This window comes from Scomber japonicus, chromosome 16 (genome assembly GCF_027409825.1).
Source record: "Scomber japonicus isolate fScoJap1 chromosome 16, fScoJap1.pri, whole genome shotgun sequence".
In the NCBI taxonomy this organism is placed as follows: domain Eukaryota; kingdom Metazoa; phylum Chordata; class Actinopteri; order Scombriformes; family Scombridae; genus Scomber; species Scomber japonicus.
The window spans coordinates 23,337,575-23,355,184 of record NC_070593.1 but is presented as its reverse complement, the minus strand read 5'-3'; the positions used below and the strand labels follow the sequence as shown (position 1 = coordinate 23,355,184).

The 17,610-nt window shown below is 40.9% G+C and overlaps 1 protein-coding gene across 1 annotated transcript in view; it reads right to left on the bottom strand.

The window, feature by feature from the left end:
- The window catches only part of ralgapa1 (Ral GTPase activating protein catalytic subunit alpha 1), a 66,833-nt gene that overhangs the window by 5,202 nt on the left and 44,021 nt on the right, over window positions 1-17,610 (bottom strand). Inside the window, 2 exon segments of the mRNA XM_053335458.1 lie at window positions 806-930; window positions 16,876-17,003. Coding sequence (XP_053191433.1) covers window positions 806-930; window positions 16,876-17,003 — 253 coding nt within the window.

The window sequence follows — 17,610 nt, the reverse complement described above, 5'->3', positions numbered from 1 at the left end:
ACAACATACTACTTCATAGAGAAAGAGAGATTGGGGGGGGGGGGGGGGGTGTTAAATACAATACAATATTCAGAATAAACCTTTAAGGTATCTCAACTTGTTCTAGGTGTTATTCAGCCTGGTTGATTGTTATTTTAGATTGATGATTATAATTATTTCTGATAATATAGCGGCAGTTTGACAGAACACACACACAGTCACACCTCTGCTTGACCAAGAAATAAAAGAAATACATTGTGTCAGTATTACATTAATATAATAATATGGGAGCAACAGCGGCCTACGTCACACAGCTGTGTTCCTTTATGTTTTATATATGCAGTATAACCTGTTCATGAAGAAAACGTGTGGCTTAGCGGTGTAATCACATTACTGTAAAGAAGAGCCATGTTGAACAATTAGATTATGTGTTGGGTTAAAGGACAGTACACCATTTTAAATTACACTTAAACAGGCGAGCTGCAGGCAAAAGTCATCAGTATCTGCCTGATTAACTTAGCAGGACACATATGAGAGTCGTACATTTACAATACGGCTCCCATGTGCATGCCTGGCATTCTCTATGCCTGATCACATGTCAGCCGCTTCCTCAGAGACGCTCTGGATACAGAAGAAGGCTGAGCAGAGACTTTGGATAGAGAGAACAACTCGTCCCAATCAGATTGTTAGCTGCTGCTGTGTGTGTGGCAGCTCTGTGGTGCTACTGTGGAGAATCAATCCAAAACAAATCTAGAAATTGTGTCTCTTAAAACATCAGATATGTAAGCCTGATATGGATGTGGGTTAGTCAAAGCTTTAGTCATACCTGTGTCAGAAGGCAGGTGTGTGCAGGGAGCGGGGCTGTAGACGCGAGCTGCGTAATCCTCGAATGTGGTCGGCTCCTGGTGATGCTGCACGATGGTTTCTAGGTATCGGGCGCGTTCCTCGTAGCTGAGATCAAAGGTCAAGGTAAAAAATGGAACTGAAGGCACGAAAGGGGAAAAAGAAGAATCTATTTTGTACTTTATATTCATTTAAAAATGTATTATATATTAAGTGGTAGTGTATATTTGTGATTATGTATATTATGGTTTTCTCCAATGACCTTTAGTTGTGGCAGCGCTGGAAAAATCTAAAAAACTAAAAAAACGAATCTAAAAAAAATAACTAAATAACAAAGTGGGGCAAAAAAAAAAAAAAATCCAAGTTTGAGTTGCGATGTTGAATCATCTCTAAATAAAATAGATCTGAAAATAATGATTTAGATTTAGAAAAATAAAAGCAAAGCAGAGTAAAATAAAGCTGAAAAAAAAATCACAAAAGGAGAATACAGGACTGAAGGAAAGGGGGAAAAAGGTTAAAACACAAACAGAAATAAAAAAAATAAAATATGGTTGTAGATTTGACATCTTTTAGATACAAACACTATTAACTCCATATACTAGTCTACTAAGAATTCTGTGGCCAGGAGGGGGGAAAAAAAGGCAAACCAAAACCCTTTTATCACCAGCTATTACAGCCTTTAGCAATGAATTCAAAGAGGCGCAGGATTCAGCTGAGAGCACAGTAAATGGAAACCAGGACTTCAACTGTCCATCTATTAGAGATAACCTCATTGATAGCATGACATTTACCCTCTCTTCCTTAGTCCTAGTCATACATCCAACCGTAATGACAGCCATATGTGGCAGTAACATCTCCTGAACACACACACACACACACACACACACACACACACACAAAACTCAGCCCCATCATCTCCCAATAGTATTACCATTTGCTCAGAGAGCTCCAATAACAGAGGATTTTCAATGAGGGTGCGTGGTCGTCTCTGTATTTGATAAGGTGGCTTGTGAACAGGCGCAATATGTGTATGTAAGTGCGTGTGTCCCTGTTTGAGTGTGTGATGGGATTAGGCCGATGAATCTTCAGAATGAAATCTGTGTGTTTGTGTGCCTCAGACTGTATGTGTGTGTGCGTACATGTTGTGAATGGGTCAGCCATCTGTAATAGCGCCCGTGGGTTTTCTATTGGGTTAGAGAGCTGGTCTATGGGGCCTCAGAAGGAGAGAGATTCAGGTCTAATGGTAACTGATCCAGTTAGAGACAATGATAATAACAACAATATGGCTCCTTTAAAGTGGAGGTACAGACTGCGCTGGCAGAAAGGACGAGTAGGGGGAGGGTAGAAAAAAAAGAGAAAGAAATAAATAAAAGGGTGGGGAAGGTGTGCGGGGAAAAAGCTAGCGGAGCAGAGAGGAAGAAACCAATATCTAACCTTAGTTTAAACTCCTGCTGACTACAGGGAGCTAGTCAGGGAGCCATGGAGGTTAGAGGTGCAAATAAAGCAAAGATGCTAAGGGAGGAAAGGAAGGGGTGACTTGTAAAAAGGAGGAGGAGATGGAAGGGGGGGGGACTGCAAGGGTGAAGAGGAAGATGGGTGAGAATCCTGCGGCGAGTTACAGAAGAGGTGAGGAGGTGAGAGGGGAGGACAGCGGGTGAGACAGCGAGGAGGATATTTAAGTAATAACAAGGTGCGGTGTGGTGTGTGAGTGTGTGTGTGTGTGTGTGTGTGTGTGTGTGTGTGTGTGACTGTGTGTCTTTCACCCAGACAGAGCTGAGAGAAGAGCAGCAGTCACACAGAGCGTCAAGCCAGTGTCTCTCACACCGGGTCTCCATGTGATCTCGCCGTTTGCCTTTTCCTGCTTCCTGCTCCCCTGCATCACACTTCCCCTCCTCTGGTAAATGAATGTGTGTGTGAGACAGATGTGGATGTAATGCAATTAGGAACAAGAAGTGTTGCATACAGTGCCTTGTGTTTATTCAGTCTACAAGAGACTACAAGAGAAACTGAGGTGTAGGTTCACCTTCAAGCAGGACAATGACCTCAACATACATCCAGAGCTGCACTGGAGTGGTTTAAGCTAAAAGTGTTAGTATGTGAGAGTGGTCCAGTCAAAGTCCAGACCTCAAACCAAAGTGGGAATCAGTGGCCAGACCTGAAAATTGTTGTCTTCATTCAATCAGAGTGACGTAAAGCTATTTTGCCAAGAGGAAAGGACAACAAATTGCAGTTTCTAGATGTGCAGAGCAGGTGGGGACAAACCCAAAAAAGACTGTAATACTGCTGTAACCGCAGAGACACAACAAAAAGTATGTTGTACCACCAAAGCACTGTGGAAAATGTGGAAAAGTGTAAGTGGGGTGAAGACTTATGCAAGGTGCTGTTTTCCAGCAAACAACACTTCTTGAAAAATATGAAGGCTGGTATCTGCAGATTTTCAGAAATGTCTATGAAGCCACTGTTTAAAAAGGACACCTGCAGGACAGATTGAAGTCCACAGAGGCAAAGAAACTGAAAGAGAGAAGGAAAACGAGCAGATGGAGACGGAGGAAGAGAAGCTAATAAATACACAGACATGGTACGACTGCTGGGATAAATGACAGGAACATCACTTTACTTTTTGTCACTCTTTTCTCTGTCTGCCTCCTTTATATCCACCTTGCTTCTTTCTTCCTCCCAGCGTGGGTTTCTGCCCGTGGCCTTATGTGACTGTGTCACAAACACCAACTCCCCTCTGAGAGGAGGCGGCAACAGGAGAGACGCACTCTGATGCAAAATCATCACCGACGCACATTAATATCTCCTTCATATGTGGGATTCCAAAAGGTCCTGCACACCCACATGTGTGTTTTCATTCACTCTGGATAATTAGACCCTAGCTCAGGTTGAAGCTGAGTGGAGCAGTGATGGAAATTGCCATGTATAAAAATCAGCAAACTCTATAACTTAACCCTATAACTGCCATAACAATAAACATCTTTCACAGAAAACAAATGTACATTTCACAGCAGGGAAAGTACATTTGTAAAAAATAAAATCAATGATGTCTGTTTCAGGGTCCTGGTGTTGTTCATGCTCCCTCACTGTCACACTGTCAGCTGTGTGTTACTGGGATACTTACATACAATGAGAACATGTTATTAGTGCCACCTGTGCTTCTCCTACAATGAAGTCAACATTTCTGCAGTGAAAATGAACTATGATGGTGTAAATTGTCTCACTCCAACAGGTGCCTACAGACACAAAAGCTCACTTGTTCATTCACTGCTGCCTATATAACAGTCAGTCATGTTGTGCTATTGGTGAAAGGTGTAAACTCGTATATACAACGGTACCTTTCACATTTATAAAATGCAAAGTGCTAAAAATCTTATTTCTGATGGTTTTATAGTATAAAATAACTCGAAATGATTGATCAAAACCAAAATTGTTTGCAATTGATCTAATCTAATCTATAAATAAACATCTTTATAAAATCTGTATAATGTGCCCGTTGCCTTATCAGTAGGCAATGGGATAAGATTTTGGTACTGGAGACATTCTGGTTTCCATTTGTTGTCTGAGTAGTATTGACCAATCACGTTTGTGCGAGGTTTAGTTGTATGCAGATAAACAGTACGTGTGGAATAACTCTGATGACGACTTTTTTATACGTTTTTTATAAGCTTTAAAAAAAACAAAAAACAACACCACACATCTAAATTCATATGTATATAACTTTTATAGAGATTAGCTGAAATGTCATCTGGACCGTCTCAAGTTGCTAAATGGACTTTAAAACAACGCCCGGTGTAAGAAAGAGGAAGTCTTAGCCCGGATATCCATTATCTTGATATCCGCTGGCTACACTGGAATATTGGCCGTTGCCCCCCCCCGCCCCCGAGGCTAAATCGTCATCAGAGAGATAGCCGATGGCTTCCGAGATTGGCAATTAATTGAATTGCTGGCAACTAATCGATTAATAGTTGCAGCTGTATTACAAAGTAAATGGTGTGTGACTTCAGACACGGCCATGGCTGGAGAAAGAGGTCAGATCAGGTTAACATAAGAGGCCAGTGTGTGGTGGGTCTATGGGTGTGTAGGAGCTTTAATAACACGTTATATGAGCTTGTATGTATCCATCCAGCTCACATACCCTTATTTCTATATTATTCAGAGTATTGACTGGTGTAAACATGGTAAGCTGTTTTAATGGTAAACAAAGTCTTCATTTGCATCCAATCATATTGTCATACTTCAGTTACTTCTAAATGAGGTGGAAGCTGAAGTGTGCCTCTTCAACTAAATGGCCACTTTTCAAGGTCTGCTTATCGCTACAAATATAGTTATTATTATTTTTTTACTTTAAAAAAAAGTAGAAACCAATGAGAGGTCACAGAAAATAGACTTTGATTGCATTGACACATCTCACACATCTAACCATCCATCCATCCATCCATCCCTCCCTCCCTCCCTCCGTCCTTCCAACCGAATGGCAGTCGTCACTATGAAATCTACTGTAATTGAATTTCAGATGGCACCTCTTAAGTCATTAGCGGCAAAATGTCTCTCTTTCGGAGAGAGAAAGGCAAAGAAAGAGGGAAAATTATAAGGGGAGAGAACGAGGGGAAAAAAGGACTTGTGAAGGAGAAGGAGGAGAACGCGGAGCGGAGGAGAAAGGCAGACGAGAGAAAGATAGAGGAGAGAGGGGGGCGGATGAAAAAAAAAAAAAAAGACTCTTTTGTGTCGAGTCAGAAACTCATTTTCTTGGCATGGCTGAAAAGAGCGGTGAGAGTGAAGCGTTCTTCGTGCCTTCTCTTGCTATCTCTCTCTCTTTCTTTCCCCCCTCCTCTCTCTCTCTCTCTCTCCCTCTCTCTCTCTCTCTCCCGCGGTGCAGTTCATTGTGGCGGTGTTCGACTCCCGCAATCACTTGAGACTGAGGGAGACCGGAGAAGGAGAAGGGAGAAGAGGCGAGGGGAGGAGAAAGGGAGCTTGTTAGCGCATTAGGAGCCAGGGCCCACTGCTGGGACATATGTGTGTGTGTGTGATGTTTTGATGTAGAAGTGTGTGTCTGTACATAGAATATGGTGTGAATATTCTCTACATGTGAATATATACCCTACAGAGCATTTAAACACACTGTTTATTGTGAAAACTTGAATTATTTCTCTTTTTATGAACACAACGTCCCAGAAGGTCAATAGAAATCATTTTAACTTAAAGCTGAAATGTTAGGCTGTACTAAAACAGTGAAGAGTAAGGCACATGAAAGGGTCTTTTTTTTAAGCCTCTGCTAATAAGGAAATGAAACACTTTTATAAATTTTCCAGGCTACTTTTACTGCCAATCATCTGATCAAACTCTCCTAAAAAGTAAAATTGGTATGTCATAAGTTTAAATTAAAATACTTGTAGGTGTCATTTTAACTACTGTACTTTTGCAAAAGTTTCCAAATGACAGGTTTCATACATTCTACAGTGTGGATGCTGTGTGTTAAAAGCAAAAAAAAAAAAAAAAAAAAAAAAAAATCCCCTCTCTATATTTCCTTTTATAGCCCATCTGCTTTCTGTTGCTCATTTCACAAACCATCACCTCACTCATACATAAGACATGACTGAAGTGTCCTCAATACACTCCGTCAGCTGTTTACTTTTTGCTTTCTTCTGCTCTTGGAGTTGGTAGACTGCTGCATAACTGTTGGTTCTCAGATGTCATAACGAATTGACAGAAAGCTGTGTTCATTTCTGATTGGTAATTGTTTTTCAGCTCAAAATATTTTAAAGGAGGAAGCCTAAAAAAAAAAAAAAAAAAAAAGCCCAGACAATCTAATACCATTAAACAACAATTTTTTTATTCATGTTGTTAAAGAACTTCTGATTGGTTCCTGTGAAGTGAGGCATTAGCAAAATCCCTGACATAGTCCAGACCTCCTGAACTCATTTTCAGTTCATTCAATAACCGGACATTCCCCTGTCTGGAGCTCCTACCTTCAAATTTTCCGACCATCAGATGGTCTGTCTGTAAATATAGTATAGCTGCATCCAGGCAGAGAACATACAGCTACGTACACCTGTCATTATCACTGACATGTATGGACGTGGTTCTAACGGTCTGTAAACAGCTTCATTGACAGAGGCTACTGTTCTGCTGAGAGCGAATCGATGGGCTTTGAGTGAGAGTTCTCTATGCTGTTCAAGTGGAGCTGCTTGATGAAACAGCAGAGCGGATAATATCTGACATTATTTTCAATATCATCAAGCAGCGATGGAGAAAAAAAAAGAAGCAGAGCTGTAGATTGGAGGGACAATTCAAACTTTTACTGATTACAATTCTGTAGCTGCTTGTTTTAAACTTGGACATGAGAAAACTTTAAGTGGCAACTTTGGAAAAACTGAAAAGTCTAAAGTTAAATCCATAACAGTAACAGATAGAAGGAATAAACTTTAAAGCTGCACATTTAGATTTGGGCAAAATTACACTAAATGTAGTGAGACCACAGAAGTTTTAAATGTTGTAAATCAATGAACATGACTGTAATGCTTAATGTTGGTATACTTAGATTTACACCTGTGTCAATATGAATGAATTTGGCAATAACATATAGCATCCCCGTCTCCTTTTTTCAATTCTTTTTTACTTTCCTTTGATACTATTATTATTACTATTCTGGTTTATTTGATAGGGACAGATATATATACATAGACAGGCTGAAACAACTGTGTGATTTATAACACCGAGCCAGTATGACTCTTTACAAATTGTATAAAGCAGTTAGTTTGCCGGCTGGTTTGTGAGACTTTATAGAGGAAAATACCAAAGCTATGAGAGAGTTAGAGGAGCTGACAGTAGTGAGTTCAGCTTCCTCTGGACAATGTTCGCTCGCTGCTTTTTCAGAGTTTGCCTTCAAGTTTTTTATGCATCATTTCCTTCGGTCGGTCAAGACGAGTGACCGCATCGTGCAGTAATTTAATTGGTTGAATCGCCAACATCTTTACTGGCGCTCAATATGACAATTCCTGTTTGTGGCGACAAAATAATGACTTAAGATGTAAAGAAAGCTAAATGTTATAAATATTCTTTACTAGCTTTAACATCTATGTTTAAGAACGTAAGAGAAAAAGAGTATTAAAAGTGCATCAACAAAACTTCTGTTTATTATCTAAAGCTGGTCTTCAAGATACCTCTCCTCAAAAACACACACACACACACGTCGTATCTCACTTTGCATCACACGCACACACACACCCTCTATCTGTCCTCTCCACCCCAGGCATTGGAACAGACAACAGAGAGAAGGACATCAGAGGGATAATACAATTGGAAAAGCTTTACAGCGTGTAATGATAAACCTGTGCGTGTATGTGTGTGTGTTTGTGTGTGTGTGTGTCCATGCCCAAAGGAACAAGCTAATGGGTTTATATCTTTCTGTGATAGCAATGATATGGAGGCTTTGTGATTTCATTACGAGTGTGTGCGTGTGTGTGTGTGTCCACGTACGCCTAAGATGAGGACAGAGATAGGTTTGGTCTCATGCATTACTTATTGTTACACACACCTCTACAATCATATGTACCCCTATTCATCTGCTCTTTAACCCGACACAGAAACAGGGACTGAGGAGAAAAACAGACGTGATACATTAATTGGCTCCTTCTCACCCCACTATTTCACCCTTTGACATACACACATATATATATATATATATGTGTGTGTGTGTGTGTGTATTCACCCTCTTTCCTGTCACCACTGGGGAGCCCTAAAGCTGCCAGTGCAATTACAAGTTTTATTTGACACACACACACACACACACACACACACACACACACACACACACAGACAGCATGGGTGTTGTGAACGTCACCCAAGCCATAATAATACTAATAATTCTCTGATTAGGGAGATGGATCTTATTCTTATCTGCAGGCTCTAACAACAGTTACACAATACTCATCCTCCACACACACACAAAGGTACGAACACATATATTTTCTTCTTTTCTAATTCCTAAAAGTGATTAATAAATCATCAATTATTTATAAACACCTCTTCTCCCAGCCTTTTCTCCTCTTTCTGTCTCTTTAAAGCCAAATTGAACCATTAGAGCTCATCATGTCACACGCGGGCTCGCTTCTCGTTGCGGCCTTGGTCATCTGTGACATCCCTCCCTGAATCTTAAACACCTCGTCACATCAGAATACTTACATTCACACCCCGGCCACAAAATGCATTCACTCACACACTCACACACTCACACACACACACCCACACGGCAGATTAGCTTGTTTACTAGTCAGAGGGGGGTCTGCTCCAACAAGGTGTGATGGAGCCGCTGATGGCTACAGCTCATGTGTCTGCACAGCTCTCGGCGACCAGGTGTGTACGTGTGTGCACAAATACACACACACACACACACACACACACACACACACACACACTACAAGAATCATATATTTCATGATATTAGAGTGAAAAAAAAAAAAAAGTAGCAGATAGTACATGAGTAATATCTAAGTAACACACCTCCCAAAGCTTTTTACTTTTTCTCTTTGATAATTCAGTCTTCAGATCTATCGATGCCGACTATTCCAGTCAGGCAGGCGTGTGTGTGTGTGTGTGTGTGTGTGTGTGTGTGTGGTATGATGTTTGTGAGTTTACTGCTACACTGACTTGGAACTTTGGTGTTTTTTTTTCTCTTTTGTGAGATCATGCCAGAGGCACTGTGTTAAAGATGTGCAGTTAGGACCATTTTCATGCTTAAATCTCTATCTGAAACTATAACATGAGCACACATGAGCAGAGCAGGTTAGTGTTTCTATTAGTTTTATATCAAGTTGATGTTATCAATAGCGAGTGCAAATCATATAGTAGCTTTTCTTTCCAGACCAGACCGCACACCGACTGATAGATTCCTCCTCTTTGGTTGAGAATGTGTTGACAAGTAAAGCTGCAACAATTAGTCAATTAACCTATTAGGAATTAATCTGTACCTATTTTGATACTTGATTGATCATTTCAGTCATTTTCAAGCAAAAAAAGCCAAATGTTTGACGATTCTAGCTTCTCAGATCAGATTCTTCATATTACTATAAATCAATCCTCCTATAATTTTGTCATCCTGCTTCTACACTATTTTTTTTTTGTATGCCTGTTCATCATCTGTTGCTCTTCCTGAGGTTTCTTCCATTTTATTCCTCCCACATGTGTTTTTTAGGGATTTTTTCCTCATTTGAATTGAGGGGTCTAATGACATGTTAGACCCCTTATGACGATGTTGTATTGCGGTACAGACTGAGATTTGTGATATTGGACTATACAAATAAAAACTGACTTCTTAAGTGTGACTATTTGCTGCCTTCCCTTGTCATATAATAATAAATTCAATATCTTCACATTTTGGCTCCTTGACAAAACAAGCAAATTGAATAATTTCAGCAGCTCACAAAATTCAATTTTGCACTATTTTCTAACATTTCATAGAATAAATATTTAATCAAATAATAATTGCTAGTTGCAGTTTTGTCTAGTGTACGAATCTTGAAGGTGAATGTCAAGCAGAATTCAAATTTAATATAAAATCAAGTTTTCCTTTGATTTCTTGCAAAATTGACACAAATAATCATGAATATTTTTAACATCTGCATTATTTAATTGTCCATCAAATGTGTCAACGCTCATATAGCTGCTTGTGAAACACTCCGACATCCTGAAAGCATCACACACACATACACACACATAAATACACACAGAGAAAGACACAGACACACATTTCCCTGAGGAGAAGTGGAAGAGATTAGCCGTGACCCCTCCTCCTCACCCTTTTCTTTTCATTTCCTCTATCTACCCGACGGGAAACAATTAACCACAATCACCTCCCCCCTCTGCATGCATTCACACACACACACACACGCACACAGACTTGTGTTCATTTCCTTACCCTTAACCTTCTCTAATACACGGACCCTTAACCTAATCCTAATTGCATCTTCAAGCTTCAAACTGCGCTCCATGTGTGGTGCTGATTGGCCGTCAATTTGCCACTGTAAAAAGCTCGGCTAACCCTAACCCTAAAATATGTTAATACTCATATAAAAGTTTTTTTTTCTTATTATTCTAATTTCTAAATAAAATGATGCTACAGATTTGTACTGTTTGCACAATTCCATCAGATATAACACAACCTGAAGACAGGCAGCGCTTCAGTTTTGGTTGATATCAAAGGAAGTAGCTGATAGGTGTAGTGGAGCTGGGGGAGGTTAAGAATAAAATGACCCCATTTCAGCTTCAGCAATAACAAAATGTCTTCAATTTGTAAGGCTTTGCCCTCACCTTTCTACTGTGGTAAGGGAACACACACACACACACTCCTTGTCACACACAGCAGATTGTAGCCTTACTGGGACAATGGGCTCTATTGTGAGAGCTGGCAAAGAGAAGCTAGGCAGGCTGCTAGGCGTTTGGCTGCTCTTGTGAGTGTGAGAGTGTGTGTGTGTGTGTGTGTGTGTGGATATGGGGGATAATAGCGCTACATGCCCTGAGCTGCCATCATTTCACTGGGAACAGAGTGTGAAAGAGAGGGAAAGGCAGTGACACACACACTTACGCACAGGCATCACACACACATACAAACACAGCATCGCTATCACACTGAGCCATATGCTGACCCCAGCCTCACTGCAGCTATCTCTGCCAATCAACTACTAGAGGGGATGTCCCCCACACACACACACACACACACACTAGCTCTAATCCTGAGAGTGAAACAAATACACATTCAACATAAACACCATGAAACACACGTGTAAATGGATAAATGATATACATTTGAAAATTCACACATACAAACATACTCTCGCTGGCACTTTTATATATATGTGTATGTGTGTGTGTATGTGTGTGTGTGTGTGTGTGTGTGTGTGTGAGTGCAGCGGCTTAGTGTCTCTCCAACATTGTTCCCCTAGAACCACAATCGCCCAGGAGCAGATGGAGGACGGCCACAGCTTGCTCTTCCACACACACACACACTCACGCACTAAACACCAACAGACACGTAAACCCCTCATACACACACACACACCAACACCTATCACACAGAAATGTCGCTCAAACTCTCTGACACACACACACACACACAGTTATCAGATGGTAGAGCAGCTGCAGCAGATCTTGCCGGGTGAACATCAGCCAAAGTGCTCGCAAGACTGATTCAACTTTATTGTAACTTAGTCAATCCAGATTACACTTTTAAAAGTTATATCATGTTGATTTATATACATATGGAATAAAATCTGCAAGTGTCTAATTTGGAAGTAAAACATAACTATACATTTTAAATCACTGCATCATCGTGGACTGATCTGCATTTATAGAGTATGTTTAATTATTATTTCTCTACAGCTGATACAAATGAGCATCTTTGTTTAGTCACATTTGATATAGTGTGATCAAAACAGCTGGACACTGTAGTTTTTATGCAAATGTCACTAAAAAAAAAAAAGTAGAAACACAACATTTTTTGGGAGACTAATTCAGCAGCAAATCCTGCTGTTCTATTGAGTATTTCCAGCAGCAGGAAAGTATATGTGGGGTTGACTCTAAATAAACTACAATACCCATGCTCATACTCGCAAAGGAATAATATATATCAGGTTAAAAATATGCCTGCAATTCCTGTTAGTTGAACCAAGTCACAGCTGGTTCTGGATTTTTCTGCCCGTTACACATTTACATGCAATGCCTTGTAGTTGAAATGTAATGAATATTTCCATGATGATATTACACCAGGTTTCCTTATCTTACTGAATAAATCAGGACTGAAGTGTTTGAATTTTGGGTTAGGGTTAGGGCTGTCGCTTAAAGTGTGGTGACACCAATATATCACTCAGAAGTCTGCTCTGTCCTTTTCATGTGGTCTAATCTACAAGTTCAGTGGGATTGATTCCACTGTGACCGGCTACAGGAAGAATCCATCTTCCTCTACCTTGACCAGTCATGAGAGGGTAGAGAAGTTTCAAAATGCAGCGTTTCATGCATTTCATTGTGACAATGTGTGAGTATAGTGAGGGCTATATGGAGAGCAGCAGTATGTGTGTGTGTGTGTGTGTGTGTGTTTGTGTCGGGGAGTCTTGGATTGCTTTTCTTGCTGCAGTGAGCTGATACGTGAGATAGAGCTGTGCTTACACACAGCTGCCCCAGCAGCCTGGCACTCAGTGTGTGTGTGTGTGTGTGTGTGTGTGTGTATCTCTTGGATGGTTCTAGTCATGGTGAATGAAAGATCAGAGGGAGAGGGAAGGCAGATGGACCGCCCTGAGGGCCAGGAGACACAGACACAGAGAGAGAGAGAAAGAAAGAGAGAGAGACAGGGAAGAGAGAGAGAGAGGGAGAGGAAAGAGGAGAAAAATGCCAGTTAACCACTGACACATTTAGACCAGGCCAACCTTCTTTCCATCCCTTTCTTTTCTGTGTGAGCCTTCGCTGACGATACCTGATGTTACAATGCAGCACTCACAATCAGAGGCAGAGGACACATGCAGCACTTAAGAGGCACACAAGATTTAAGGTCTGACACTCACACTCTCAATGTGTCCCGCTCTCCAGGAATGTCTGTGACCTCATTTACAACAGACAGGTCAACACTATGTATTATACTGAATCTGCTTTTCCTCATATCTCTATCCCTCCACCGCCTTGTATCCAGTTCCAGGGGCGGTATTCTTTCACACAAGGCTAAAGGCATATTTTACATGCTTGTTATTGTATTGTCCCAAACATTCATTTAATTCTGTAACTTTTGGGTTGTTAAAGATCGCTATGACGTCATGACATTGTTTTTCTCAGTTCTCCACAGCTTAGAGTTAAGGATGTTGAAAATGAGCAGAAAGACTGAATGAAAAAAGAAAAGTAAGGAAATCTAAGAAAGAGGAAAACCAGAAAACCAGGCAACGCAACAGAGATAGAGGGAGAAAAGAGATGTACCGAGATAGGGAGAGGGGTAGTTAGAGAGACAGAAGATTTAATACAGGGACTGAATTTAAAAAAAAAAAAAAGAAAAAAAGGGAGACGGACGAATGATGACAAGGGGACAGGGGGGGGGGGGGGGGGGGGCGAGAGCAGCAAACATGCAGGGGAAGTTCAGGCAGAGCTGCAGAGTAGAGAGAGATAGAAGAGAGGGAGAGAGAAAAGCAAAAGAAAGAAAATAAGTGACAGAAGTAAAGGGGAGAGGTGGAGAGACAGAAGAGGAGAGAGGAGAAGAGGTGTGTGTAGCAGAGAGATGGGGAGTCAATAATGACTGATTACTGTAATCAGCCTGTCAGAGACATCGACCTGCTGCTACCGCCAATCAATACACACCAGGACACTAGCAGACACACACAAACACCTCCTGAACGGGCATGCAACAACACATGTGTCATCAGGCCCGTGTGCACGCTCTCACACACTCACACACACACACACACACCACACACACACACACACACGTTAAGATGTCTGCACACTCGCCCGAGATTGTTAGGGTCACACAAAAACACACACGCGCACTCATACAGAGACATGATGCATGCAAGAAAGATGCATGCGCACGCACACACACACACACACAATGGAGTCAGGGGGTGTTCACTACGAGGGACAGCCCCACACTGAGCCTAACAATCTCTCTGTCTCCGTCTCGCTGGGTGGACGTGACAGAGCAAAATGGCTTCTCAACCTCCGCCTTCCCCCCCTTCTCCCTCTCTCTCTCTCTCTTCTCCTCAAGCTCCTTCACCTTCTTGGCTACCACCTCCACCGCTCACAATATCTCTCTGAAAAAGAAGAAACAAGATAAACTAGCGAAAAAAAGAGAGGAGAAAGTTGGATATAAAGAGGTGAAAGAATGGAGATGAAGACAAGAGGTGCAATGAGAGTAAAGGGAGGTAATGGATGGGAGCAGAGGTAGGAGGTAGGACACGAAGATGAGATAACAGGGAAATGACAAGAAAAGGAGGAGAGACAAAAGACAAAACACGGGGGTTGTATTATTTTAGCTGTGACTGCGTGACTACCTGTTGCCAGCTGCTGCTGAGAGAGAGAGAGAGAGAGAGAGAGAGAGAGAGAGAGAGAGAGAGAGAGAGAGAGAGAGAGAGAGAGAGAGAGAGAGAGAGAGAGAGAGAGAGAGAGAGAGAGAGAGAGAGAGAGAGAGAGAGAGAGAGAGAGAGAGAGAGAGAGAGAGAGAGAGAGAGAGAGAGAGAGAGAGAGCGCTAACCAACTTCTAATAGCTTTTAGCTCCTCCATATTCTTCTGGTACTGGCAGCTATCAATCCTCGTTGGTAGCTGTCATTTGGTCTATGTGGTGGCTGAGCTAGCTGAGGGATGCCATAGAAAAATACATCCCTTGTTTTTCAAGCCCAGCGTAACTTAATGGGCAGTAGAATTGAAAATGGTCCCACTGGGATGATTTATGCTGGGGGTTTTTTTTTTTGGTTTTGTTTGTTTGTTCTCTTTAATCATTTCACACAGTCCATACACTGATTCCATGATGAAACTGAGTATTGCAGCATATCATTTAGATCCACTTTCTTTCAATTTGAAGATTGATGATGTTGGTGATAACGCAGGAGAAGGTCTTTTTTAATGTAAGTCATTCCAGGAGATTTTATCGGTAAAAGATGACGACATCCTCGGCTAAATTTATCCTCTGGCTTTCTTTGAAAACTTTTAAACTGAAAACTTGAACTTATTCAGATATGAGGAGCAGAGGTGTGATGAAAAGTAGAAAGAGCAAAGAAGGGAGACAGACAGGAGGACGGTATCATTAGGGAATCACATTTCTTTAAGTGCTGCTTAGAAAAAAATTCCAATGGCACAGCTTGCCTCAACAAGGGGACACTGTCACCTCACACCAGTGTGTGTGTGTGTGTGTGTGTGTGTGTGTGTGTGTGTGTGTGTGTTAATGTGTATGTTTATTAAAGCAACCCTGCATGAATCTGCATGCGTGTGTAGATGTACTCGCATTGCAGCACGTCTAAAGCACTGTGTGTCCATGCAAGTGTAACCATCTGTCTGTGTTTGTTAGAATGAAGCAGGGATACGTGTCTGTGTGTGTGTGTGTGTGTGTCTGTCTGTGTGAGAGCAGAGAGCAAAGCCCCTCATTTAGAAACAGCATTAGAGAGAGATAGCGGTAGAGTGAGAGAGAGAGAGTCATCGATAAGTATTGACCACTTGGGCTTGTTCCAACCAAACTACCATCGCATCGGATCAAGCAGACAGACTGTATACACACCTGTCTGTCTGTTTTTGCTTTCTCCTCTTGCACACACACGCACACGCACGCACACACGCACACACACACACACACACACACACACACACACTCACTCTCGATCCCAACTTTGTCTGCTTGTCCACGCACAACAAACACGTGCACTTGATATACAGCGCTCCAGACCAGACTAAATACACCCCCTATCACACCAGCACTTATATTCTGAAAGCCACACACCACTGGACATTGATTTGCTATTCTTAACACTTGAGCTGAGTGATAACCGACACTCTCACTCACACACACACGTGCGAGGATTTCAACAGCTTACACTATGGCAGACATATATATATATATATATATATATATATATATATATATATATATATATATATATATATATATATATATATATGTATTTCAACATGTTCAATGTATGTAAGCAAAAGCCTTCAAACTATTTTAAAAATTTCATGATGTGTTAGCATGGGTAGAAACTGAAAGGTTTTTTTCAACACAAGCGGTTGTGTGTACTAACGGGTTGTAATGGTTTCCATGGTAAGCATTTAGTGTCCAGAAAAATGCAAAAAATGTAATATAAAGAAAGTACTCTCCAATATTAAGAAAGTGTTTTTTAATATTGTAGCTGATGGAATATCTGCTGGTTGTTGTTTTTGTTGTGTAGAATATCTATGAATATGTGACGAGAGGGTCAAAAGCAGTGATAAGGTTGAAGATGTTGCTCTTGACATCAAAAACTATAGAAATAAGGATGACTTACCTTTCACTTCCGATCCTAAGCTTTTTTTTTTTTTTTTTTTTTTAAAAAAGGATACAAGTTCTGGTATAGAGGAATGAGTGATTTGAGAGCTCGACTGGCATTGATGGCTGTGGCTCTGACCATGGTGGGCAAAATCTTCATGTCCACTATAGCACCGTCAAACAGTGGACCAAAGAATGGCACCTATACAGAAACACAAACACACACACACGCGCACACACACACACAAAAAAATCACTCAATTTTATAGTTAAAAATGAAGTAAATCAAAGCAAAGGAAACATATACTTTTATGAAACAGGATCATCTATGGGAGTCATTGTGGTTTTAGTGAACCGAGCCTGACAAGTAATGACTGACACAACAGGTTTTTTTTTTTAATGATATACTATTTGATTCAGGCTATGGTTTTCTGACTTAATTCAATACTTTGCTTGTGGAATCCACCAAAGAGAATAATGTCAGGCTTTTTATTGAATTAATTTGGAGACCAGGTCTCCGAGCCATGCACTCTGTGACCGAATACAGTGCTTTCAGGACAACGACGCAGGGAATATCTTATCTAACTTGTTTTAGGATTCATGGTAATTCAATATTTTTGCTTGTAGAATGAATGAAACAGAATAAGGTTATGTTATTAGTGCAGTGGTATCTATGTCATATAGAAAAAGCAGTATTTTATTGTGTTAGGTCTTGCTTGAAATAGAGTTATGCTATCAGTGCTGTGGTATTAATGTCTGTGTGTTTTAGGCTGATACATTATCCAGAGCAACAAGACTGAGGGCAAGAC